General features: G+C 43.4%; 1 protein-coding gene across 1 annotated transcript; it reads right to left on the reverse strand.

Moving 5' to 3' along the window:
* Positions 1 to 5,178: 5,178 nt before the first annotated feature.
* LOC136533230 (autophagy-related protein 2-like) lies at positions 5,179 to 16,531 on the reverse strand. The gene is given in 16 exon segments (XM_066525802.1): positions 5,179 to 5,499; positions 5,590 to 5,778; positions 6,191 to 6,387; positions 6,640 to 6,842; positions 6,974 to 7,106; positions 7,317 to 7,424; positions 7,514 to 7,627; positions 8,089 to 8,281; positions 9,080 to 9,192; positions 9,282 to 9,608; positions 9,611 to 11,403; positions 11,406 to 12,342; positions 12,448 to 12,701; positions 13,560 to 13,708; positions 14,311 to 15,329; positions 16,198 to 16,531. Coding segments are annotated over 15 exon segments (5,787 nt in total). The 5' UTR covers positions 16,384 to 16,531; the 3' UTR covers positions 5,179 to 5,499; positions 5,590 to 5,717.
* Positions 16,532 to 26,588: the final 10,057 nt, after the last annotated feature.

A 26,588-nucleotide genomic window follows, 5' to 3' on the forward strand; every position in this document is an offset into this window, starting at 1 on the left:
TACACCGCCACATATGTATGACCCCGGTCCTTCTACAGCAGCTTCCGTCGTCGTGACTACTCAGAGGCTCCCTTCTTCTATCGCATCTTCAGATCCTACGATAGATATACTAGCAGCATCACAGGCAGCACCTACCCCAGCTTAGACCCAGACCGCTTCAGAGACACTTCTAGCCATAGAGGGTCAGTCAGTACAGAGCTCAGGGTCAGATGATGATGGTGCCCAGTTTTAGCTTGCTCCTCGTACCTCAGCGTCCGGCTCGTCTGCTGCAGCCCCGCCGACCGACCCTTAGGTTTTGGTGTTTGACGCCAAAGGGGGAGAGGGTTCGAGTATGTAGACTCAGGGGGAGCAACTTTTAGGGGGAGTCCAGTTAGCTATTAGTCTATTATATACATTTGGAGTTTTATTTGTGTGATACACTATTACTATTATGCATTCATGTGTTTACTTTCATGCATACTATTATATCTATGTGATAGTGATATCTACGTGATTGTGATATATGACATATGTGCTTTCTACTTTGAATTCATTGATATGTCATATCACTTGTGTTATGCTCATTTGCTTTTGCTTCTGCACTTTACTCCAATGCAAATGAGCTTTATTACTTGTACTCATGCTTATTTCATATCTTTTGAGAACATCGTGTTGGCTTGGGTCATATAAGCTTGCTTAACTCTTTGGTTCTTATTGACAAAAGCTTATATGAACCAAGCATGTCAAAAACCTCACTCTTTCACATACTCGAGGTGGTATTGTCATCAATCACCAAAAAGGGAAAGATTAAAAGCATCTAGGCCCCTTGTTGGGTTTTGGTGATTAATGACAATACAAGATTACTATGACTAACGTGTGTTTTGCAGAGGCAATTAAGTTAGGTCATGGTAATGGAGATCAATTGGGCAATCAAGGTGGTCATGCCCCTACGATGGAAATTATTTTGGTTTTCAAAGGATGGACGACAAGGTTAAGGATGACTAGTTCTAAGTGTCGATTGAAGTTGGAGAGACACTTAGAGTAGTTTAGGACTTTGTTTTTCCTTTGGCCGTACTATTAAGGGGGTATGGATGGGTAGCTTGACCTAGATGAGTCTAGTGAGTTAGGTGTGGTGCACACTTGTTAAAACTAGCACTAGGTAGCTCCACAACAGCCCTATGATCCTATGGAGCAAACTTCATTCACATATGTTCGAGAGTTGGAAGTGAATGAAGGGTCAAATGCTGATCGGACGCTGGCCGCAGGGTCCGGTCAGTTCATTTGATCAAGGAGTTTGCGTCTGGCATGATCGGACGCTGAGTGGTCAAGTGACCGGACATTGAGAGGCAGCGTTTGGTCAACTCCAGTAAGGTTCCAGAAGAGTGAATCTGCGACCTGACGCGTCCGATCAATGCTGACCAGACCCTGAGGATCCAGCATCCGGTCGAGTACAGTAAGCATCTAGTGAGGGTTTAATGCGACCGGACGTGTCCGGTCAGTGGTGATCGGACCCTGCCAGCGTCCGGTCAACACTTAAACACTGGTGTGCGGGTTGAACTGACCGGAGCGTCCGATCAACATGACCGGAGCGTTCGGTCACCCCGCAGAGGCACATAACGGTTCGTTTTTCAGGCTGCCTTATAAATAGAAGCTCCACTCATGTGTGGAGTCACTTTTGCTTATTCCAACAGCTGAGAAACATGTTTGTGAGTGCCAAGAAGAGCAAGGTCCTAATGAGGTGATTGAGATTCGTGAATCCAAGAGAGTAGCCTTATTAGTGAATCAAGAGTAGCAAAGTGTGCATCCACCGTTCTCATTAGGCTTCGAGTGGTCAAGTGAGAGTTCGTGCTTGTTACTCTTAGTGATCACCATCACCTAGATGGCTTGGTGGTGATTGGGAGCTTGGTGATCACCCGGCAGAGCTTGTGGGTGACCCAACTCAAGTTGTGAGCGGTTTTGGGTGATTCACCGCGACGGAGTGTCGAAGAATCAACCCGTAGAGAGCACTTGATCCTTGCACGGATCAAGAGGGAGCTACACCCTTACGCGGGTGCTCCAACGAGGACTAGTGGGGAGTGGCGACTCTCCGATACCTCGGCAAAACATCACCGTGTTCTTCTCTCCCTATTTACTTTGAGCATTTACTTTAGGCAATTCAACACTTGTTCTTACATTCATAGAATTGCCATGCTAGAGTAAGTTTGGAACATAGGTTGCAAGTCCTTTGTGCGTTAGATTGATAGAAACACTTTTCTAGGCACAAGGGGTTAATTGGGCTAACCGTAGGATTTAATTATTGCAAGAAAATTTAGAATTAGCCTAATTCACCCCCCCCCTCTTGGGCATCTTGATCCTTTCACACATGATCAGGTAAACATGAATAATGAAAAGCATAAACAGTAATCATTAGTGAGCATTTTCATCATCAGTATCATCAGTGTCTATCATCTATTCCGTAAGGGTTCTAAGGCCGCTCGTGACCGTAAGCACGGCTGTTATAATAGTTTTACACTCTGCAGAGGTTGTACACTTTTACTGTGAGTCGTGATTTACCCTTTCACCTGAGGTCGTGAGCCTCTTAACCCACTACCAAGGAAGGTCACTATGAAGCCTTTCAAAGATTCGCCTAACAAGTTAGGGTCGCTAGGTTTCTGTGCCCTACGAATGTAGGGCTCCCCTTCCGACAGGCACAATGACACGCAGCCTATACACTGACGGACAGAGACCGCACTATATCCAACCCAAAACACACCCCTCTTACGCCATAAAGGTAACCTCTAACAAGCTAGAAAAAGGTCCTCATAATGAGCTAAAGCTAGAGCCATGTAGCTCTCACAGTTGTACTGTAAGTCCCGGATGATCACTTACAGATAAGTTCTTAGGGATAGGAATCTAGAGCACCATAAAAATAGCCCAATACTCTAGCCCCCTTATTCCATGTTGCTAAAAAGCATCTTTTAGTGTTTATTGCATAATCCATTAGTCAAGTTACAAGATCATGGCTTTAGTTGAGCACTAGCATCATACTACCCAATGCAATACCCCATAGGTATCAAGGAATCCAAGATATCAAATAGCTAGGAAAATTACTACGGTTGTCAAGGTAGGCACATGCATATGATTAAAATGATATTAAGGTGAATAGGACAACAAGAAAGATCCCATGCTATACTTGCCTTAAACTATGATCCTTCTTCTATTGAATTGTAACCTCTAAAGGACTTCTTCTGGATCACCAACTTCTTTTATATCACCAACGCAAAGCTCACCAACTAGACATGATCATAAAGCACCACACAAGCATCCATGCAATTATACACGAAGCAAACAATAGATCTAAATTAGAACAGTACATCAAACATAAAATCAAGATGAAAAAGTTCGTAAAACGAATCTACGTCTCGCTACGAACACACAGACGCGAAAAGCACTCTAATCGGAGCTATAACAAAAAAAGTTATGAATTAAACAAGATTTCCTTTAATAAAATAATAGATTAAATCTAACCTCAAATTTCAAAAGTTGAAAATATATTTAACAGTAAGATGAGCATGTAGATTACTCAATTACGAATTTAACGCAACTTGAATGAATCAAAACGGAGTTAAAACGAATATTGTATGGCCTCAATAAGTCTAGTGGCAAAACTGTAAATAGCTGAAACTTATTTTTGAAATAAAATAAATCAAAATCGAGATTTTGAATCAGCCGAGGGACTGCAGGTTGATTTTGAAGAACTACAGGGTGCTTCTGCAAAAATGCAGCAGCCAGTGGGTTGACCTGGTCCTCATCCACGTGGAGGCCACATGGCGGCAGCGGGTAGGTGGGTCCTTGGTGGACCGGCTGGCGTGGCACCGTGGACTAGGTCCATGGTCCACAGTGGATCGGTTATGAAGGGGTATGCCCCGATCTAATCTGGACCACACATCGATGAACGGATGGCTGGGGAGAATTATGTCATCGGCACAGTGATCCCGACGGCGGAGGCCATGGTCGGAAACTCGGAAGCTCACTGGCGCAAGCCTAAAACGGCGTAGGCGCCTCGGTTCTCCACGGGGAAAGCACGGGGAGTTAGCTCGGGGTGCGGCGAACTCACCTGGCCACTTCCCTAGGACAGTGATGGCTCAGCGACGACGCTAGGCTAAACGGGGCGGCGGCAACAGTTCGGCGGCGCGGCGGTGCGAGAGTGACAGAGGGCGAGAGAGGGAGCAAGCAAGGCACCGTCTACTTGCTTACCTCTTAGCGAAGCTCGGCGACCAATTCTTGACGTCGGGGAGGCAGCGCCCGGCTCAAGAAGCGGTGGTCGGTGACCTCGAACCCGATGAGATCCCTGGCGTGCACACGGCGTGGGGTTAGGGCTAGCTGCGGCTGTGACTTGGCTCGATGGGTGCGGCACGGCGCAAGAGCTCTTTTTATGGGGCCACAAGGCGTGGGGCGTACACCGACCGGTGATGACGGCGCGGAGGTGGACTCCCGGTGGCAGAGTCTGGCTCGACCACGGGAAGAAGGCATGGCTGACAGGGCGGGCCGACCTGTCGACGAGAGAGCGCACGAAACCCGACGGTCAGTCACAGCGAGAGACAGAGGAGTGGGCACGCGACTGGGCCGGAGCAGGAGAGAAGGGAAAGGAGCGGACGCGTGCTTGGGCTTTGACCGCGCTCGGGTCGACTTGGCAACTGGGCCACGCGAGGGATGGAGTCGGCCTACGGAAAGGATGGAGTGGTGCTGGGCCTACGCGGCTGCGCTGGCTGGGCCACCAGCCCGAAAATAGAGAGGGAAAGGTTCTTCCTTTTTTTCTTTTCATTTCCAAACCTTTTTTTAATTCTCATTTCAAAAAGCATTTCAACAAATTTTGAATTTCTTTTTGAAGCAAAACAACTCATCTTAATAAATCAAATGCAATGACATGTATGCTCAAACATGTTTCTAAACCCTATGATGAATTTTATTTTAATGAAAAAATATTATTTCCTATATTTTATGAGCACAAAAATACATAATTGAATCATTCTAACTTTATTTTAGAAAAAAGCAAATTTTCGGTTGTTACACAAACTTGAGATGGTTTGACTTTCAAAAAATTGGAATGACATAATTTGGAATGGAGGGATTAACATTTACCATATGTGCCCGGCATGCGCAATAGTAATGCTAACGCACGATATTTTTGCTCACAAAGCGACAAATGACACCAGCAACAGATCAAAACATTGATGGTAATATTTACACTTGCAAATCGTGAGAACTTATTGTCAGCGGACCAGAGGCGCGCGCACACACAACCAAAGCAAAAGAGATATATTTACACCCGCACAACTCACAGAGCAACCACATTATGTACATCGGAGACATTCATGCAAGCCCTAGGGTATCTTCATAAACTAAGCGACGAGGGATTACAAAACTTCCACGTGCCTACGTGGTGGAAAAGATGAGTGGTAATTAAACCCTTATATGTGTTAATTTACATAGTGTAAGGTTTTGATGCCACATATAATCTGTCCTACGATCTGTACACACCTGCGCAGATGGATCAAAACGTCTGTAAGAACACAGAGATAATGCTGTCTTTCAATAGCATTAAAGTTCTGCAATAGCAATCTCGCTTACACTGTAAAGTTTGCACCTCACCATTGGACGAGACTGGCACAGGAGCTCCTAAACCAATTGTTTCAGAGAGATGGTGTAAGGCGCGCCAAAGAATGAACTGACCACCCAATTCATCTTCTCAATGACGTCTATGCTTGAGAGGGTCCCTGGTATTTGTACATGGATTCTTTCTTGTGCTCAGGATCAAGGCTGCAAATGTGTAAAAAAAGTTTTGCTAACACAAATTAGCAGCAAAGACATGATTCCTTCACTACGTGAAGGCACAACTGATCCTTCAAAAATATGTTTCTCTAGCCAAATTACAACAAAAAAACATCAAAATTACTCCACTTCGTTGAATTAGTGACGAAGTCCGACTGCTGACAGACATCAAAATTATTTTCTGCTCCTGGATTATTTAACAGACTAAAAGTAGAATATCAAGTTTATATGACCTGGAAAAGTAATTTCTTGTGCGGTGTTTAAAATCTCCGCTGACAGATCCAAGCTCTTTGGTACTCACGTATTACGTGCATAAAATCTATCGATGATCTAAGGCATAGTGTACAAATAACAATAGCACAAATACTTTAGAATGAGTTCAGAATGTGCAAAAACTGACCTGTTCCTTAGCCCAAGAAGTGCATAATGTAAAGCACGAGCAGATGCCGAGACTGGAGCTACTGCAGCAGCTGGTGCTCCACAGATTGCAGTAGCCAGAACTGATCCAACACCAGCCCCTCGGTTATAAACTTTAATAGGATTGCCAATGAGAGCAGAGGCAGTCCTTCCAAACCCATCAGTCAAACTTTCATATGCCTGCAAAATTTTTAACTAATGTTAATAACACTAAAGCACTACATGAAAGGTGTAGTAGTTGTTAGGCCATTAGGCCTCAGGGCTGTTCAATGACCAGACTTCAGTCATTGGGAATATATTTCAAACTTAGTTCCAAATCATAAATTATAGTTCTAAGTGATGCAAAGAGTTAAAAGCAGTCCCAAACAAGAACAGCAATGTAAGTAATTATCAAAGATCCTAATTGTTATGCAAGGCAGAGGAACTCAGTACCTGTTTCATTCCTTGTTGTGCACTTTCAGGTTGGTTAGCTCTAATGTTGTGTTTTGTTCGTTTTGCTTCACATGAGGCTAAAGGTGGTGGAACAGTTGTAAGGGCGTGTTCTGTCTTCACAAGCATATCATGAGCTCCTGCAGCCAAATGGACTCCAAGTCCTACTGCTTCAATGGTAACACTTCTAATAAAAGCAACTGCGCCTGTCAAACAAGAAATGAAACTGTCATTGTTAGTGGTAATGGAGGATGGTGTCACCATCAAGCAGTTCATAGTACCACTGCATAATCACAATTCCAGCAGAAATACTAACTGACATAATTTGTATCTTTACCTCTTTGCACTCCCTTGAGCAATTTCCGATCCTTCTTGTAGCTTTTGATGGGCAAAGAGACCAACTTTCTGGTCCCTGAACCAACAGCAACTAGTGATCTTATTGGAGGAAGTCCTTTTAGCAATTTGTGCACCTAGACAACAGATACTTCAGTTCAGACTACAGGGGGATTTATATAAATCAAGTGCAGATTTAGTATTTTCTATGTATTTGCACAAGCAAATCTAAACATTATCTCTATTTCATGTAGACTTTTCCTGCTATCAAGTTTTTACATGTTTCGTGTTCCTCATGCAAAAGCATACATGTCTGAGAGTACAGGTACACAAGGGGAGATAAGGACCTGATTTTTAGAAATGTCCTCCAACCATTCCGCAGCTACTGTGTCACCTATGCTGTTCCATCCGTAAACACCCATTGCAGAAACATGCTTAAGCTTCAAATCAATTCCCTGTGCAAGAAATCTCATATCAGGGCTGTTATACATAATCATCAGAAAGTTTATTTGCTGCTAAATGTGTTTCTTTCACTAGAGTTTACCTTCCATGGAAGAATGTTGAGAAGTTCTGCGTAATTTCCCTTGCCTAGTGCAATCGGGTCAAACTGACGGGGTATATAATTAATGTGCAGAACAAGTGGCTTTACATCAAATTTCTGGCATCAGAGAGGAAAAAACAGATCACAATGTTATATACTGAAGACAAATAGGCCCTGCGGCTTACAATGAAATGATATATGATTGATGTTTGTCACATGAAGCAAACAAAATTAGCACTTGCTTGGCCTTTTGTCCTTGCTTCACCCGAAATGTTTAACTTAAAAGAATACTTATGTGACAACATGATTGTGTGCTAGTGTTACACTCAGGTTTCAGTTCATTGAGTGCAATCTAATAATAATAACAATAATAATATATATATAATTAATAATATTAAAAGCAGGAGCGTTTCTTCCATATGTCGTTCCTTCCACCAACACTGCTAGATTTTAAGATCGTCTAATGGCCTAGTCGCCTAGATTTAATTCAAAGAGCCCGTAACAAATACGACAAAATCCGACGATTGTGTTTGTAGTTCGCTGAGCTGTCTGTTAAAATGATGATGAGCATGAAATACCTGAAAGAAAGGAAGTAATGCCTCATCCACAACTGTATTGCTTCCATTGCTTGTGCTCTTCACATCAACAGTCTCATTTTCGCAATGCAAATGAGGGTCATTGTTACATGAATCATTCTTGAAGAAATTGATTAGGAAGTTAAGTTGCTCTTGATCAAGATGCAACTGTAGAGGCAAAATCTCGAGATGGAGCCTGCAAAAATTAGGATAGTGCAACAGAAGAGAATCAATTGTAATTATAATATCATCAAGAGAGCACAAGGTGAGAAAGAGTATTTCATATTGTTTCTATGAAGAGCCCTCTTAAATAAGAGCACTGAAAACATGCTTGTAGGATGGTGGTAAGTTCTCCAGTTGTGAGGCTACGAATCAGGGCTCGAACCCTGGTAAGTATGGGTTAAGACCTGGCTTGTGGCAACAATGCACCTGTACAGGTGAGAGCTGGCTTTTGGGAGGCCTTTTGTCGACCTTTCAAGCAATGTCTTTTCAGATGTCTCTCCTTTTTTTCTCCCTTTTTAAGCTACAACATACTTTTTAGACTAAGCAATAAAAAGGGTCCCCCAAAGACTCCCTACACCCTCCAATGCCTATGCCCTCCCTCCCTCTTGCCTAACCCTTTGCCATGACAGACCAAGTACCATCAATGTCACCTGGGTAGTGGGTACAAATGCCTTATGCCTCAAACTCCAGTGGGACACATTTAGAGCCTCTGATGCATAGGCTCTACCATTTATGTTTACTCACTTATGCAAAAAGATAAATTAGCAAGTGCATCCTGCCTTATTTCATAACTGATCTGCAGCCACTACATAGGTTTTTCAACTACAATCTACCTAACCAAAGAATGTTTTCCTATAAGTATGAATGGCATAAATAATCTTTTGAATCAATTGAGTATGGCAAAACTCAGTATGGATTAACAGAAACAAGCTAAGGGTCTTTTTTCATCATATGAATCCAATCTTATGTCGAAATGTAATACTTCATTTACCTGTAGTCTTCCAAAGGTGCCTGTGGCTCAGGCCTCACAGACTCCAGTTCTAACCTGAATGCACTGGAGCAAGACTCTCTTGGGTAATCCTTTGAGTTGTAACATCCAAGAACCTTTTTAAAAGGATGAGAATGATTACAAATCATTAGCCATGGAACTAAAGCTAGTTTGTAAATATAATAACTTGGAAATATAGAAATACCAGTTTCCACGGAGCATGGATACTTTGATCACAAAGAGTTAAGTCCTCAGCAGCTACGGATAGCTTAGATATAGAAACATCCCCATTTGGATACATGTCAACTTGGATACTGAGCCCTCTCAAGGTAAATTCCAGTGAAGAGCTCTTATCTCTTCCATCTGTGCATGTTAAGCTAGTCGAATCTTTCTGAGATAATAACCAGTCATCTCCAGCATACATCCGCCACTTTACATCTATATCATGAATATGAACCTTTCCTTTCAGATTACAATATTCATCAGGATTCAAACTGCAAACAGAAGCCACTTCGTGTTGAAGTACTTGCTCAACTTGCTTGTTTTTCTTTTCAAAACATGATTCTCAACTATTGTTAAGGGAACATTGTTATACCATCCAGCATCCTCACTTTCCAGGGTTCTACGAGAATTGTCACCAGATGTACATTTATGCTCTTCATCACATAGAGTTGATAATGATTGATGAAATTCAGGCATATAATATGAATCAATGATTTGATCAGGACAGGCATTCCGTTCTGGTGATATTTGAGTAACATTGCCTTCCGGAGTAGATCTAAGAAATTCGTGTGAAGAAGTGGCCGCATTCAGCTCAAATCCATCATCCGTCTCACTGCTACTAAATAAGTGATGGCAATTGCTCTCCCAAAAATTGTTGTCCAAGCAATCCTCTGTGTAAAAAGCATTCTCAATAATATCATCAAGCAGTCCATCTGACTGGTAATCCCCAGAATCCGCCGAAATCTCCAAACTGCTATCAGACTTGTCTGATGCATCAGCGGCCATATTTTGCCTGTTTGCCTGCTGAACACTATTCCACCTAGACTGTAGATGATCTAAAGCATCCTGCATATCTGGACCATATAGCTGCTGGAGTTGGGATCCCAAACCAATAAGACCATGGGTTGTGTCATGACATGTACCAATATCAAATTGGGAATCAGATATTTCAAGCTTCCAAAAGGAAGAATCTAATCTTAGAGAAGCTTCAATGAACGTGTTCTGGGCAACCTTCGCATAACCTGCTTTACGAAGGTAATCTACACCATAACTGCAAGTGGCATTTGTTGAGCCAGATGATTGAGAAATGAGGAGCCCAAGATCACGTAACTGGATATCAAAATCAGTAGCTGCAGAGGCTGATGCAGATTTATTATGGAGCTTAAATGATGATGCAGCTAAAAGGCATGAGAACAACTTGCGGTCGGCTGCTCCAGCACTGAGAGTGGAATTTTTAAAATGAGGTTCATAGCTAACAGCAACATCAGCCAACTCTATAAATAAAGATGACGAATAAGGTTCTCCAGACTGATAGCTATTTACTGTGTTACTATCATCTGACTTTTCAGTTCTATCTGAACCTGAACTGAACAGCAGGCATATCGCATTGATCCAATCCATACGGCCACCAGGTGCTACAATTGTACCAGAACGAACATCAACAGAAGTGTAGTTCTCTTTTAGCTTTGGGTTCCTGATGTGGGTCACAGAACAGCCAGCAGCGCCAATAGACAGCACATTAGTACCTTCACCATCACCCCGCCTGCAGGCAGAGTCCTTGCAAGCCACTATAAGAAAATCTTTACTTTCTCCAGGGACTTTATCATTCTTAGCACTAACAGAACCCCAAAGCTCACCTTCACCATGATTCACCCAAAGAAAACTGGCATTGTTGAGGCCTCCAACATTTGAACAGGAGAAAAGAGAAAATTTTGAAACTTTCAACTTAAGAGAGTTCCAGGATCCTTTTAGTTCTGCCTGTAATAAAGGACCAACTTCCACTGTTTCATTCAATTCAGTGCAAATTTCCAAGATACTGCATTCAAAAAGGACAGATGTTTGAATGCAGATATCATTGATCAGAACAGATTGGTCCTTGGAATTTCCAGAAATGCTTGTTTGTTCATTTGATATCCCCTCAATGACATGATCTAGCAGCTTATTAAGTAACTCGCAATCCTTTTTACTAAGTTGTACTGAGACACAAGAAAGTTGAACATGAAATAAGAGCTCAGTGCTCTTAAGGAGCTCCTGGCGCGTACTGGATCCTGTCTCTGCAAGATCATGTGTTGAAGAAGGGGAAATGCCAGCCCATTTGCTGTTCTGTTTTTTAGTAATTTTTCATCATGCAGCTTTGGCAAACTCCAAGCATTGTTCAAAATCTCAGGGCCAGTTACAGGATACTTTCTCCTGATCAGTGTGATGCCAGAGTCATTATAACTGGCTCCAGTAACAGAAAGAATCTTCATCGTAGAGAAAGTTTGCCTACTTGAAGAACAGATTCTACCAACCAATACATTATTGACTGGCTTGACCAAATATACGTCTATGTTCCCTAGAGCCAAATGGATTGAGGTACACGGCTTGCTAAGATGAACCTCATTTTGCATTTCATTTTGAGGGTTTCCTACCATGTTCAGACATGAAGTGTGGTCGATCACCAGGAACTTATCCAGGACAGATGGGTGGCTCAAATCCCATGAAAACTCAGATGGAAAGCACAGGACGATTCTTGCCGGTGATAGGGATATCTGAACTTTTAGACTTCCACTTGAGGACATGTTTGTGCTGGTAGTCAATCTGCTTCCTTTTTCGTCACCGTGCTTTTGAATTTTATGCTCTCCATGTGACAAATCAGACTCAACTTTACTTACAAAACTCAGTAGCATGTATATTGTATGGAAGTGCACCCATAAAAGCAAAGGAGCCAAACGGATCGACATAGAAGTTGAGCTTACTAAATTGCCATCTTGATCTTTGGTACTGACATCATAATAGAATGTGCACTCGCCAAAAGTTTTTAGCAATTCAACTTTAGTCAATTCACTTGAACTGTTGCCACAAAATTCATTGGTTTCCACCGAGTGATCTCCAGCAGCAAACAGGCACTGAGGGAGGGAAGCTTGAACTCCTTGCCGCAAGTTATTGTTCAAGAAGTGGTTACCAAGGTTTGAATCATCTGAATTATTGTTTCCGGCACGGTAGTATTCATCAAGCTTAATTTGGGCAATTGATGCCTTGAACCTTACATTTTTTGGATAAGTCTGCAGATATCAACAAGAAAAAAATATTAAACACCAAGCTTGGTGAAACTAAAATGATGCATGGATTAAGAAGCACTGCTGTACCAGTACAGACAAAATGAATACCTGTAGATCAAGGTGAATGTTCTCACACTTGGCTTTGAGATGATGCATATTTAAGCTGGAAGCTTTAGCAGGAGATATAATTGATTTCTCAAAATGCTCAGAGGAAAGGCAGCTTGAAAACATTTCAGAATTTCTCATATCATCCAATGCACTGACAGGAACACTGGAATTTTCGATATCTGTGTCATCACTGAACAAAAGAAGAACAGATACCTCAGTGATGGAGGCTCGTAAGGTCCTCTCCACAACTGGTTCTGTTACCGAATGAAAAGTAAAATAAGTAGTCATATATATGGATGATCTGATCATTTCAGTGGCAAAAGTAAAATACTACAACCACATGGTTCCATAATTGAAATAAATGCAACGGTTTTGTTCATGCCTGTGGTACTAACAGATGACCATGATAGTGTCAGTAAGCTATTATTCTTAAGTCACTTCTGTTGCTATTCATAATAAAGAAGTGCGATCAACATCAAAATGGGCAAACTTAGAACATGGTATATAAGCTTTTGATGAAACACTGTGTTTTTGCATGAATTGAGAACTGCGTCGAATGTTAAGGGTGTTTTTTCAGTACATTCAGTCAACTACTTTACTCTGTTAGTTAAAATCCGTTTTTTTCAATTTCTAATACTAATTTGAAAAGAAAAAAACGTTTTTTAACAATACCATCAATTGAATCAGAGGTCCAGAGCATGTTCCATCATTCATCGATATACTTAGGTGCTGACAGTCTGATACATATTCCAGTCACAAGAAAAAAAAGTTGCCCTATTGGGACACAAGCAGTAAATGAACTTTAAGCTTGACCAACAATATCTCGATGAATGTTTAAAGTTTAGCATGTACAGATTCAGCTTGACAAATACTTTCATGATATCATAATTTATTGGTTCAGGAAAAGCTGTGTTTTGGAGACTGTCCATGTAAAGGATGCCACTTTTTTTCCTAAGAAAAACAATCTATTTAACATGGATAGTTTCAAGAGTCAAAGAAAATGGCAGATGAAGAAGCCACATTATTCATTCATAACCAAAACCAAGAAGAGTGGAAGGTATGGCATAAGCATTAGTAAACTGAAAGTAATACACCAAAGTTGGAATGAATACCTTTAGGAACTTGATCAGATCCAGAAGCTAAAGTGGATGCAAAACTTATGGCATTGAACACTGAACACGTCCAGTCCCATATACCACTGTTTCCTAAACTTGACTGGGAGTTCCTCAATTCCTCAAAACATTCAAAGAACTGATCAATGCTGTCAGAAATAACAAGGGATTAGTAATTAGAACATCCCAAAAACAACTTCTTTAAAAAAAAATAGCATGCTTCCCACAACAATAAAAATAAATGAAACTTTGAAAACAGAAAGAAATTCTTATGGAAGAATTACTTAAGTGCCAAAGCAAAGGGAAATTTATGCTAAAGCCAAAGAAGAGAACTAGTACATTTGACCACTAAAACTCCTGGCTATATATCAAAGGTGCAGAGAAATACTCAAGCAAATAATGCCAATGGCCCTCTGCAAATTGCCCTGTTTTATATAAATTATTAATACAGGACTTCAAAGAATGCAGTAAAGAACAATTCAAGAAAGAAGATAGCAGTAAGTGTGTTCTGTGGTGGCCATAAATGAAAAGAAATGAAAGAAAAGCTGTTTAGTGTTTACAGATGGAAAGCATGCACAGACCAATGGACTAATTTTGAAGACCTTATAGCTGGTCTAATATTCACAAAATATAGAAACAGAAGCAAATTGTGGTATAGCAACATTGACAATAATATGGCAAAATTAATTCCAAGGTGCACTATGAGAGTTAATTAGAATTTCAAGGAATGAAATGTAGGGCAGAAACAAACCTTTCATCACAATCTGAATCAGGGTCGCCTAGATCCTTACGGGCAACAGGCTCCATCCAGTCTGTTATCACATGTGCCCTTGTAAGGAAAGAATCCTGAATTTTATCCTGCTTGCTTTGATAAAATGTGCTCTGTGCCAAGTATTCACTGGTGGCTATCACAGAATCTGAACCTGGCTTCAAAGAGCTTGAAGCAGGTGGACAGAAGGCAGAGCTGGAAGAACTAATAGAGATATCTGCAATATTATGAACACAACTCTGTTCGTCTACTGGCTTTCTTTGGAGAGAATCCCATACATTCATGATCCACTGGATGCTGCTGAATTGTAACCGTAATTCTAATGAATCAACTGATACATCTGCATCAATTTTCTCAAAGTTCAAGCACCCCTTATTCCATGGGATGCTTAAGTTGAGTTTACCGGAGAAGCCACCAATGGGACCAGTTAATACTGCAGTAGTACTATGACGTGCCGAAATGTCAGCTGTTCCTCTAATTGGATCATTTTGAAGCACTGCATCGACATCATCCATCTTCAAAAACTCAATGACCGCCTCATGGAAAGTTAAAAAGTTGTCCAGTTTAAATAGACCAAGTTGGGTTCCAAATTCCACCTCTTTAATTCGGAAAACTAGAGATCGACTAGTTTCTGGGAGTCTACTATTCAAACTGATTTGAGGATCAAATACGACATAGACATTCTTTAACTTGATATTAAAGCTTGTCAGAAACCATTTGACCGCACTGGCAATTCTCTTTACACCTTCATCCACATCTCGAGATACAGAAGTGGAACACTGATTACTATCAGATTCATTTCTTTGGGTCTTGACTAGTGTCTGTGTGTCACTAGTACTACCAGAGACAGAGCATTCAGTATGCACATCATCAGCTTCACTTGCAACAGATGGAGCAAGCAGAAGCTCCAATTCTTCAACAACAATCTCGCAGCTAGCAGAGAATCTAACTAACAGGGATTTTATCGATCCTTCTTTCAGCGTAATAGGAGATCCTGATAACTGAAATAATACAGAAAATTAACTGATTATTTCACTTTAAGACAGGAAGCAAACAATTTAACTTCTGCAGGTTCCACAACTTTTTTTTGGCATTCGAATAAGAGATGATTGTGGTATGCTAAGTACCACAATGAATCAAATGAGAAGAAAAATAGTGAACAAAGAGTATTGAACCTACAGATAACAGCAAGTAAAATCATAGACTAACTGGCCACATGATACTTTCTGTTAAATTGAATTTAACACTAGCCACCCTTAGCATTTCGGTGTGTACACGCTTTACATTGTAATGTATTTTAATTTAGGATGCTTCGTATGAATGCACTGCAACAAAGGTGCATAGCCTCTTCTCCTGCCCCCAAGATCAGATTTTGCAGCTATTCCATAAACTTGCATGTACAAACTAAACTAATAAAAACTACTGAAGTATACAATAGAACAACAAATTGAGATTGACCAAAATTGACACAGACATCAATAAAAAAAAAATCTACAGCTCCACTTCTTTTCCCCACCAACCTTCAGGTCCAGCACGAAAATAGCCAAAACCCCTGCCTCAATACCAACTAGAATTCGCGCCACAAAACAGTGGCCAATCACGATCAGGATTTAAAACGAAACAACTAAACCCACCCGGGAATCAAATCAAATTATTCCTAACTTCAGTACCAAGTTCTTAACTTCCACACGCCACAATTCGATCACCCAGAAAACAGGCGAGCGGCAGTCGGCGATGGAACCATCACAAAACCTAACCTCCCTCTGCGCCTAATCGGAAGCGAACTGCGACGGCTCCAATACACATGGGAGGGAGAACAAGACGCGGGAGCCGCGAGAGCAGGCGGGAAGGGCGCGGAAGAAAACGCACCTTACGGTTGATGAACTCGGCGTTGAGGGCGAGGTCGTTGAGCTGCAGCGTGCCGCGGCCAAGCTGGATGTCGAACTGATCGAGGTCGAGGTCGCCGAGGATCAGATCCCCAAGCCGCTTCTTGAGCAGCGACTTGCAGACGCGCTTCAGCAGCGTGTCGAGACGGAGGCCGTCCAAAAACCCCATCGCTTCCCCTTCCGCGGCGGCGTCGGCGTCGGCGTCGGCGTCGGCGGTCAGAGAGGAGGAGGAGGAGGCTCGCCGGCGACGGAAGCGATAGTTGCTTGGTTCGATTGATAACAAATCGCCTTTTTCGTATTAGACCCTGCGGACAGGGGCAGAGTTATCGCTACTTGCGTCGGTCACCCTGGGAAACCGCGTATTTATGCGCGCGCAAAGGAAGTCTGTGCCACTGTCCGATGGGGCCAGCCACGTCGGATTCCAATCGGGTTAGAACTGGACACCGTTTTGATGATGGTGGCCTGGCGGGTGACGGCACGGCACGGCAAGGCGCGGCGCACTTCTCTTCCCGTCCCACCCAAGTTCGTGCCGGCGCAGTTCCTCCCCGTCAGTTTGTCACCGGGCTATCACATGCTTATAAGCCATATTTTTTCAGTCAACGAACAGTATTTTTCTCTCGCAATAAACTAGTCAATAGTACTTTCAGTCATGGCTTATCAGCCAAACAAATATGGCGTATATTGCGCAAGCAGGGCGGCGCGGTGTGGGGGGTTGAGGGAGGGCGGCGCGGTGAGGACGGAGGATGAGGGTGGGGTGATGAGGACATCGCCAAGATGGAGTCGAGGACGACTCCAATTCGAGAAAGGAAGGATGATGAGGACATCGCCACGCTGGACACACCGACGCCATGGTCTTCCCCAAGTTGCAATTCGTTCCCAACTCAGCTGCCACGTCGTCTTCGGATTCAGCAGACACGTCGTCACTGTTTCGGTCATAACTTCCTCATACGACATCGAAACGGGCCGTTCTTGGATGCGTTGGAAAGGGGACGACGATGCCGTCGTTTTGGATCTGGTCCCAGCTCCAGAAGATCCGTGGATCATTCTGTGTGACCACGGCAAGGTGCTGCGTCACCTATTTGGGCCAACTTGGCCATGTATCATGTCGGGCCTTAAGCCCAAGTTGTGGGCGCCCAACTCCTGGCCGTCCCCAACCCTAGGTCGAGTCTTAGACTATAAACACAGCCGCCGCCGCCGCTGCTACACAATTGGGTTTAGTTTAGAGTTTAGTTTTCCATCGAGAAACTGAATCGTTCATTGTAACTGTGGTGACAAATCCTTTTACAGTGATCCAGGGCCCCCGTTCTTGATCTCCTCCACTGTGTCGATTAGTCCTTTGGAACCAAGTTCTTGAACCCGCTATTGATATTCGCGTCATTCATATTTGCAATTTCAGATTGCGTGTTTTACCTTCTTGCTTGTGCTCTTCGATTCGCTTGCAGGAAAAGCCTTCTTGGCGAGGTCAATCAAGTTGTGCTTGGTTGATAACCAACGGAGCAGTGGTGTAACGGTTGCAGGGTTCGAATCGTGTCTGATTTGAAGCCGGATCGCCAACGTCGAGATCTCCACAAATCGAACTTACCGGCTACCTCTCGGAAGATCGGGCCTGTACTTATCAATTGGTATCAGATATTTCAGGTTTACCGCGAGGTATAATCTCGTTTGCCTTAGATTCATATTTGTTCATTACTTAGAGTCCATAAAAAGCCCAAAAATATTTCAATTTCCGCTGTCCTATCGCCCTTTGTGCCTTTGCAATTTCGTTTCAGATTCGTGTTGTTGAGTTTGTGTCCGTGGTCGAGTCTTGTTGCTGGTTTAGAATTGTGTTCGTGGTCGTAGTTCAATCGCCCGTTGCTGTGATTTTGTTTTCCGCCGCTATCCCATCCACCGTTCCCAAACAACAAGTCGAAGCCACCACATTACTTGACTTGCCTCGCTAGCCGCCTTGTGTAACTTCTCGCCGCCGCGCAAACCCTAGATAGGTTGCCAGCCGCTCTTATTTTGCCTGTATCGCAGCTCTCCTTACATCATCAGGCGAATACCTACTGCTGTGATCGGTGTTAGAGTTTAGGGACGCTTTGCCCTAACTGCCGCCGCCGTGTTGTGCCTCTCGGAAAACATACCTTGAGATACCTTCGGTAAAACATGCATAACTTTTCGCTCGTTTATCAGAAAAATCTGAAATTTTTTGTGCAGCTTCTTGACACCATTTGGACCCGACCCAAACTAGGCTTCGCCCTGTTTGGTTTCATCAGAATTGCCACAAAATTCGGGAAAATATAGAAAAAAAATTGTCAAAGTTTTTGCACGCTTTTCAGAGAACGTGCTGAATTTCTATAGACCACATCCCACCTCAGTTGTAGGTGCCAATTTTTGTGGTTGCATCTTTTGTGATCCTTGTTCAGAGAAAAGTATAAAAAATAGTAAAAAAAAAGTTTGTTTCCTACTAGTGCCTTTTGGAAAAATCCGGGAAAAATTCAGAAAAAAGGAGAAATTCGGGCTATTTGCTTGTTCTGTGAGTTCTTTCGATCATCCTTTGTTTTCACCTTGTTGCGCTACGTCTCGACACGTCTTAGCCAGCACCTGTGATTTGTACTTTGGATCCAGATTGAACAATCGCTACTCTGCACTCGTTAATTGCTAATCATTGCTGTCATATTGTGTGCCTACCCATAGCTCCACATATTCTTCTATCAGCACAGGTTCATCTTGCAACTGTCACTCACGCTCAACAACAGATTGCTTCGCCACTTTGGTTTTGCTCCTGTTTGGCGTTGGTAAGAATACAGGCAAGACGGTGGTAAGCCGCTTGTGATTTTATATTCCACTTTCACCACCATCACCACCACTTGTTTCCTTTTAGTTGATAGGGATAATACTTTGGTGTTGTCTTTTTCTATCTTCTAACCATGGCAGGAACTTCGACGGACTTCAATGAGTGCGTGTCCAAGGGTGAGCTTGCAACGTTCATGACTGAACAACGCAATCTTATGACCGAGCTGACGCGCAACGTCAACAATCTGGTCACCCGTATTGAACAGCTTGAGCAACGCCCTCCACCTTATCGTGCTGATGATGAAGATGCGGATGCTTTTGGTGATGAAGATGCGTATGCTGACGGTGGTGCCTGTCGCCGCCTCAACTTCAATCGTCGCGGTATGGCAGGTAATAATCATGGTAATAATGATCCTTTTGCTAAAATTAAATTTAGTCTACCTCCTTTTGCTGGTAATGTTGATCCAGAGGCATATTTAGATTGGGAGCTTGCTGTTCAACAAAAATTTGATTCTCATAATGTTCCTGCTGAGCATAGAGTTAGACTTGCTACTAGTGAGTTTACTAATTTTGCTTTGTTCTGGTGGAGTGATCTTTGCAATGCCAATAATGCTGCTGTTGTGCCTCAAACTTGGAATGTTTTAAAGCAACGTATGAAATCTCGTTTTGTTCCTCCTTATTACCAACGTGATTTACGTTTGAAACTACAAACTTTAAAACAAGGTGATAAAGGAATAGAAGCATACTATCAAGAATTGATTATTGGTTTAGCACGTTGTGGTATAAATGAAGATGATGATGATGCTAGTGCTAGATTTTTTGGTGGTTTAAACCATGATATACAGAACATACTTGATTATAAAGAATGGCGCAATTTTTCCCAATTGTATCATCTTGCTATTAAGGCCGAACGAGAAGTACAGGGACGCAAACAACACCAGCCTTTCAGGTCTAACAATGGGAGGAATTTTCAGCAGCGTTCCGAGCCGGAGACGCCCAAGCTTCCTATTGCACCACAGCCATCTACACCTCCATTTTCTTCCGGGGTAAGTAAATTGTCTAATGTGCAGTTTCCACAGCTAAAGAAAGGTGGCACTCCGGGTGCTTCTACTAGCTCCTCCTCGTCTAGCTCTAAAATTATTTGCCACCGATGCAAAGGCATGGGACATGTCATGAAGGAATGCCCCAGTCGTCGCGCTTTCATTGCTACCGAGGATGGATATGTAAGTGCTAGTGATGTTGAAGATGATTTAGCCCTTGCTGCTAACATTGATGCAGATCCCACCGAGAGCGATCAAGACAAGGAGGCCATCACCATTGACTCCGTGGCTGCTGCCGCGGACTACCCTAGCCTTCTTGTGCAGCGTGTGTTGAGTACACGTGTGGGTCATGAAGAAGAGATGAAGATCTAACGCCACAATTTGTTTCACATATATCTCATTGTGCAGGGTTGTCGTATTCTCACTATCATTGATAGCGGGAGTTGCAACAACTTGGTGAGTTCAGATTTGGTTGACAAGCTTGGCTTGACCACACGACAACATTCGTATCCATATAAACTTCAATGGTTCAATAATAATGGTAAGACTAAGGTAACTAAATTAGCACGCATTAGCTTTTTCACAGGCTCTTATCATGATACTGCTGATTTTGATGTTGTCCCTATGCAAGCTTGTTCCATTTTGTTAGGTCGCTCATGGGAATTTGATAATGATGCTTTACACTATGGTAGAACTAATACATACACTATCATACATAAGGACAAGAAAATTACATTGCTGCCTTTGTCTCCTACGGATATTATTAAACATGCTAATGAGATAAAAAATAAACCTCCAATAGACATTGCTAAAAATAATGGGATTAAGTTAAAAGGAGGTGCTTTTCTTGCTACAACTCCTGCTACTGCTGAGTTATGTGATAATCCTGATGCACCATGTTATACTATGTTTTGTCAACCTTTTATGTCTGGTGCATTGCCTGCTGTCACTAACCTTTTGCAGGAGTTCGCTGATGATGGGATGGAGTCGAGGACGACTCCATGTGACAGAACCGACCAATTATACGAAATTAAGTAAGAAAATCATCCACCAGAGCAGACGATTGAGCAAACTTAAGCCCGTATAACCCGGTAGTCCGTGAAATCACGAAGGATTTCAAACCAACTCGTGTCCCAGCCACGATCGTAATAAGTTTAGCGGTCACCATCACATATTACATAAAAGTTCGCGATCTCAGATACATCAGAGTTTAAACATAGTTATTACAAACCAGTTCGAATAAAAGTAGCGGAAGTCATTTGTTCAAACCACACACACACTCACGCGGAGTTTAAATATAGTGCCAGCGGATGATCATCTCCAACAAAAGCATTAGATGAGACGTAAGGAATGACCATGCCCATGGTCCTAAGCATCACCCATCGCAGGATAAAGGCAGTTGATACAGTAGCTGTAATACATCTGCCCATCTGCAACAAGTGGGAATAAAACCCTGAGTACTAGAAGGTACTCAGCCAGACTTACCCGACATAACCGAAAATAAATGACACCAAGGATTATGAAGGGCTTTATAGTAGGGTAGCTGACTCCTTTGCAAAAAGAATCATTTTTAGCATTTTAAGAACCTTTCTAAAAGCATTATTACCAAGTTAATTATTGTTAACCTGTCAACTAGATTTGCACCTATGCTAGAGTAATCATGTGATTAAGCAGATAATGATAACCAATGATCATTAAACAACTTCCATACTGTCATTTTCATTATAACTGTCCAAGTGTTCCATAACATATACTACGATGAAGTAACTCAAGTCAAGTGCTCACTATCCAGGAGCGATGGCGATTCGAATCGATTCCTAACCAGCTGGTGATTTATTCCTTACACAAACCTCACTTACCCGCTAAAGTGAGATATTGATCACCGAGTCAACTTTCCAGGAATCTCGAGTTTGCTAGGAACCACATGTACCCGGGGGCCGACCGACTGCACTTTGGTCTTATCATCCCGCCCCCGTGTCCTACCACACCTGCTCCGGTACAGTGCGTTGCGGGCAATCTACTCGGCCCGAAAAATCTCCCAGCTTCGCGGTCGGAAGGTACTTTATCCGGCCAGCTAAATGTAAGGCATGCGTTCAACATGACTCGAGGCCCAACAACGGTCGGTCCTTAATCGACACAGACGGAAACACTACAGTCCAAAACTCTGCAAGTCTTCGTCCGGTCTCAACTTCATTTAACACTTAGTTATACCATGACTTCATAGTCATCCAAGCAGATCCAGGTAACCACCTATAGCTCACAGGTGACAGAAAATCACCCGACTTTTACCGGTCTAAGCCAGCTAAGCATTGACTCGACTGCGGATACCAGGGTAACAAGGATATAGTATAACAAAGGTAAGCAAGGTATAATGCAGCAACGGTTGCAAGCAACTCCTGAACGTAATGCATCAATTTAAAGTAAAGTATTTAATTAAATAATTGCAAACCGGGAGAAAATGCTCTGGGGCTTGCCTCTTTCGAAGGAGCTCGGACGGTGATCGGGGCACTCCGGAAGTTCCTCAACGTCCTCCTCGTCGACTTCTGGCACTTCCTGCTGCTGCACCTCGAGCTGCTCCTCGGGCTCCTCGGGTATGACGACTGGGTTCTCGGTTTGCGATCCTGTATGATGCAATGCGCGTAAGTGATTATGCAAACGGTGCATCGAAGGAGATGAATGTAATGGATATGTTGAAATGCAAGGTAGTCAACATCATTCAAGAACTATACTACAAGCACATGTCATCTACTGCATTCTCTTCTACTACTAATATGTTAAGTTAACATACCTTATGAAATGCTTCAAAGATACACCAAAGCTTTACTAATTTCCTAATCACACTTAAAGCAACACTTGCTTAAACTCTAATTAATAATAGGTTTGAATAGCAACATATATTTTTTATGTTCCTAAAAATCTGAGAAAATTACAGTAGCATACTACTACCCTAAACAGACTACCATAAAAATTTCATGGCATTTGGATAAGTAAACTATCCTACACAAAAATGACAAGCTATAGCATAAAAATGAGCATGAAATTACTTTGTACTATGAAAAGTGTCAAACAACAGAATTAGTATTTTTCCTAGGTTCTTAATAGCATATAATGACTGTACAAAAATTATCACATGCATGTTTTATACAAAGTTTGCTCTCTAACAAAAATAATAGAATTCAGCCACTAAAGGTACTTGAACTACACCTCAAAATTTTCCCACAACACATGCATGAAACATATTTTTCCTAAGAAGTACATGACACTAGAAGATTAACAAACTTAGAATCATATTTTTCTGAATCCTATAGATTTTTCTACATATTTTTCAAGTTATCAGCAATATTCATGATTAAATAAAGTTCCACAGAAAAGTATTTCAAAAATGGCATGCAAAAATTTTCCCTAGTAGATCTGATGATAAGGAACCTAGCAAAATTTGTTTCAACAAATTTGGAGCAAGTTTGACCATCCAAATATTTTTCAAACCATTTCAGATTTCAAATAATAAAGAATAATGAAAATCAATTCACTTAAGCGTTACTGGGCTGGCCCGAAGGGACCCGACGGCCCACGACACAGCGCAGCCCAAGCCTGGCTCCCCCTTCGGCTCAGCGACTGACGCGCGGGACCCCCGTGTCAGTCACACAAAACAGGGGAGACGGCACACGTCGACGCGGCGATGATCGAGCTCGCCGACGGTGATCTCCCCGGCGAAACCGACGGCACCAACGTGCACAGCACGCTGCCCCGCACCGATGGAAGTACAAAACGGACCCCCTAGCCATAATGGATGAGGTCGCCGGCGGCAATGGCGGTCGCGGCGGCGCTGCGCGAGGTACGTCGGCCAACTCCGGCCCTAGCGGCCCGATCTGAGCTTGGCGTGAGCATCAAGGTGACGCAGGGAAACAGATGGAAGGGAGAGAAAGGAGTGAGCAGGCTCCGGTGGTGCTTGGCCACGGTGAGCACGCACTCCGGCGAGGCGTCAGCCATGGCGGAGCTCGCAGAATCAGCAAAAGGGATCCTCACCGGGGCTCGATTGACGCAGAAACTGGCGCAGCAGGTGCGGCTAAGCAAAGCGGGGCTCGTGGCTCACTGGAGGCGGCAACGACGTGGAGGCGAGTGAGCTGAGCAGCGGTGACTCACCCTGCGGCAATGGCGGAGGCGCGAGCTCGGCTCTGAGCGAACTGGTGAAGCTAGGGGACGCGGGTGAGACAAATAAGCGATCCTTCGGGCGCGTGGCGTCTTCGTGGCGGCAATGGCCTGACCGGTGGGGGCAGCGCCGGCGTATGGCTTCCACTTGGCGCGCTCAGCCAGACGGCGGTCGGCCACGACGGTCTGAACCCGAAACCCTGTAGCGCGATTCAGTCAAGTCCTCAACGTCTGACAGCGAGTTTTCAACGATCAAAAACTCTTAAACGGTGACGATCCAGCTCTAGGTTAAGTTAACAAAGTTGGAGATTGAAGTGAGAGCTACAACATTTCTAATTAGCACTCGAACTAATTTGGTCAGGTTAGGGAGATACAAGGCCCCAAACAATGGTAAAAGAACTGAAATGCAACATTCAAACTTAGAAAATTCTAAGTGTTGAGTCAGCACCACAAATCCGACTTGTGGGCCCAAATTGAACATGTTGTGCTCATTTTCATGACTTGGTCACAAAATAACTTTTGTTCCTTATAAAATTTGCTACAACTTTGTTTTAGGTTGCTCAGACATGCAAACATTCTAAGTGGCACTTTTTGAACAGTCAAACCAAAAAGTCCTAGGGTCAAAACAAGTCAAACCATGATTTGAAATCTTAATTGGGCAAAATGATCAACATGAACATTGCTCCTAATGACTTTCTAAGCATAGCTAAGATGTTTAATAATGTATTTAGCCATACCACACCTTGGTCATACAATAATCAAGCACTAAAGGTACTGAAACGATGAAAAACACTTGGAATGGTACTCTTGTTTCAAAGTCATGTTTCAAGTGATATATGCTCATGAATGGATGAATGATGCTCATGAACATGAAATGCAAGTGCAATTAGGCAAGAATAACACCAGGGGTGTTACACTCCAATTCTACAAGGAGGGGATGATGAGGACATCGCCAAGATGGAGTCGAGGACGACTCCAATTCGAGAAGGAGAGGATGATGAGGACATCACCACGCTGGACACACCGACGCCATGGTCTTCCCCAAGTTGCAATTCGTTCCCAACTCAGCTGTCACGTCGTCTTCGGATTCAGCAGACACGTCGTCACTGTTTCGGTCATAACTTCCTCATACGACATCGAAACGGGCCGTTCTTGGATGCGTTGGAAAGGGGACGACGATGCTGTCGTTTTGGATCTGGTCCCAGCTCCAGAAGGTCCGTGGATCATTCTGTGTGACCACGGTAAGGTGCTGCGTCACCTATTTGGGCCAACTTGGCCATGTATCGTGTCGGGCCTTAAGCCCAAGTTGTGGGCACCCAACCCCTGGCCGTCCCCAACCCTAGGTCGAGTCTTAGACTATAAACACAGCCGTCGCCACTGCTACACAATTGGGTCTTATTTAGAGTTTAGTTTTCCATCGAGAAACTGAATCGTTCATTGTAACTGTGGTGACAAATCCTTTTACAGTGATCCAAGGCCCCCGTTCTTGATCTCCTCCACTGTGTCGATTAGTCCTTTGGAACCGAGTTCTTGAACCCGCTATTGATATTCGCGTCATTCATATTTGCAATTTCAGATTGCGTGTTTTACCTTCTTGCTTGTGCTCTTCGATTCGCTTGCAGGAAAAGCCTTCTTGGCGAGGTCAATCAAGTTGTGCTTGGTTGATAACCAACGGAGCAGTGGTGTAACGGTTGCAGGGTTCGAATCGTGTCTGATTTGAAGCCGGATCGCCAACGTCGAGATCTCCACAAATCGAACTTACCGGCTACCTCTCGGAAGATCGGGCCTGTACTCATCAGGGGGAGACGAAGGAGAAGGACACGGTGGGGGAGGGTGCGAGGAAGGGCGACGCGGTGCTGGGGTCAAGGTCTTGAGCAAGGGCGACCCGCTTTTCCTTGTGGCGCCCTTCTTCCCCACGTGCGGCTGCCACACACTCTCCCCGTCACGGCTCCCTTTCCTCCCGGCGGCGAGCGGCCGCTCCTCATTCCGGATCCCGAGTGGCAAGTAGCCGCTCCTCAACCCCGACACTCAGATGTCGTCCGTCTCGGTGGTTTTTCCCGACGGGTAACGGTAGCTCAGTGGACGAGAACCTGACAACTGGGTCTCATGTGTCATTGCGTATAGTGAAGGTTTGAGGGACTTGACAACTGGGGCAGTTCGGTTGATGGTTTCTACGGCAGATAAGCCGGTTAATGCTGATTTGTTGTGAGAGAAAAATATTGTACCATAGTAGCTTTAGTTAGAGTGAAAAAAAATTCAGCCCTTAAAAATAAGGGGTAAGCTCTCAAACCAAAAGTAGAGGCTCTGATTTAAGGGCTGCTGCTGGATTTGCTCTTACGGAGGTGGTGGAATAAATTATATTTGTGACTAAAAATGGATCCCACCAGTCTACCACTAACGGAGCTAACGT

This window comes from Miscanthus floridulus, unplaced genomic scaffold, assembly GCF_019320115.1.
Source record: "Miscanthus floridulus cultivar M001 unplaced genomic scaffold, ASM1932011v1 fs_815_6_7, whole genome shotgun sequence".
Taxonomy (NCBI): Eukaryota; Viridiplantae; Streptophyta; class Magnoliopsida; order Poales; family Poaceae; genus Miscanthus; species Miscanthus floridulus.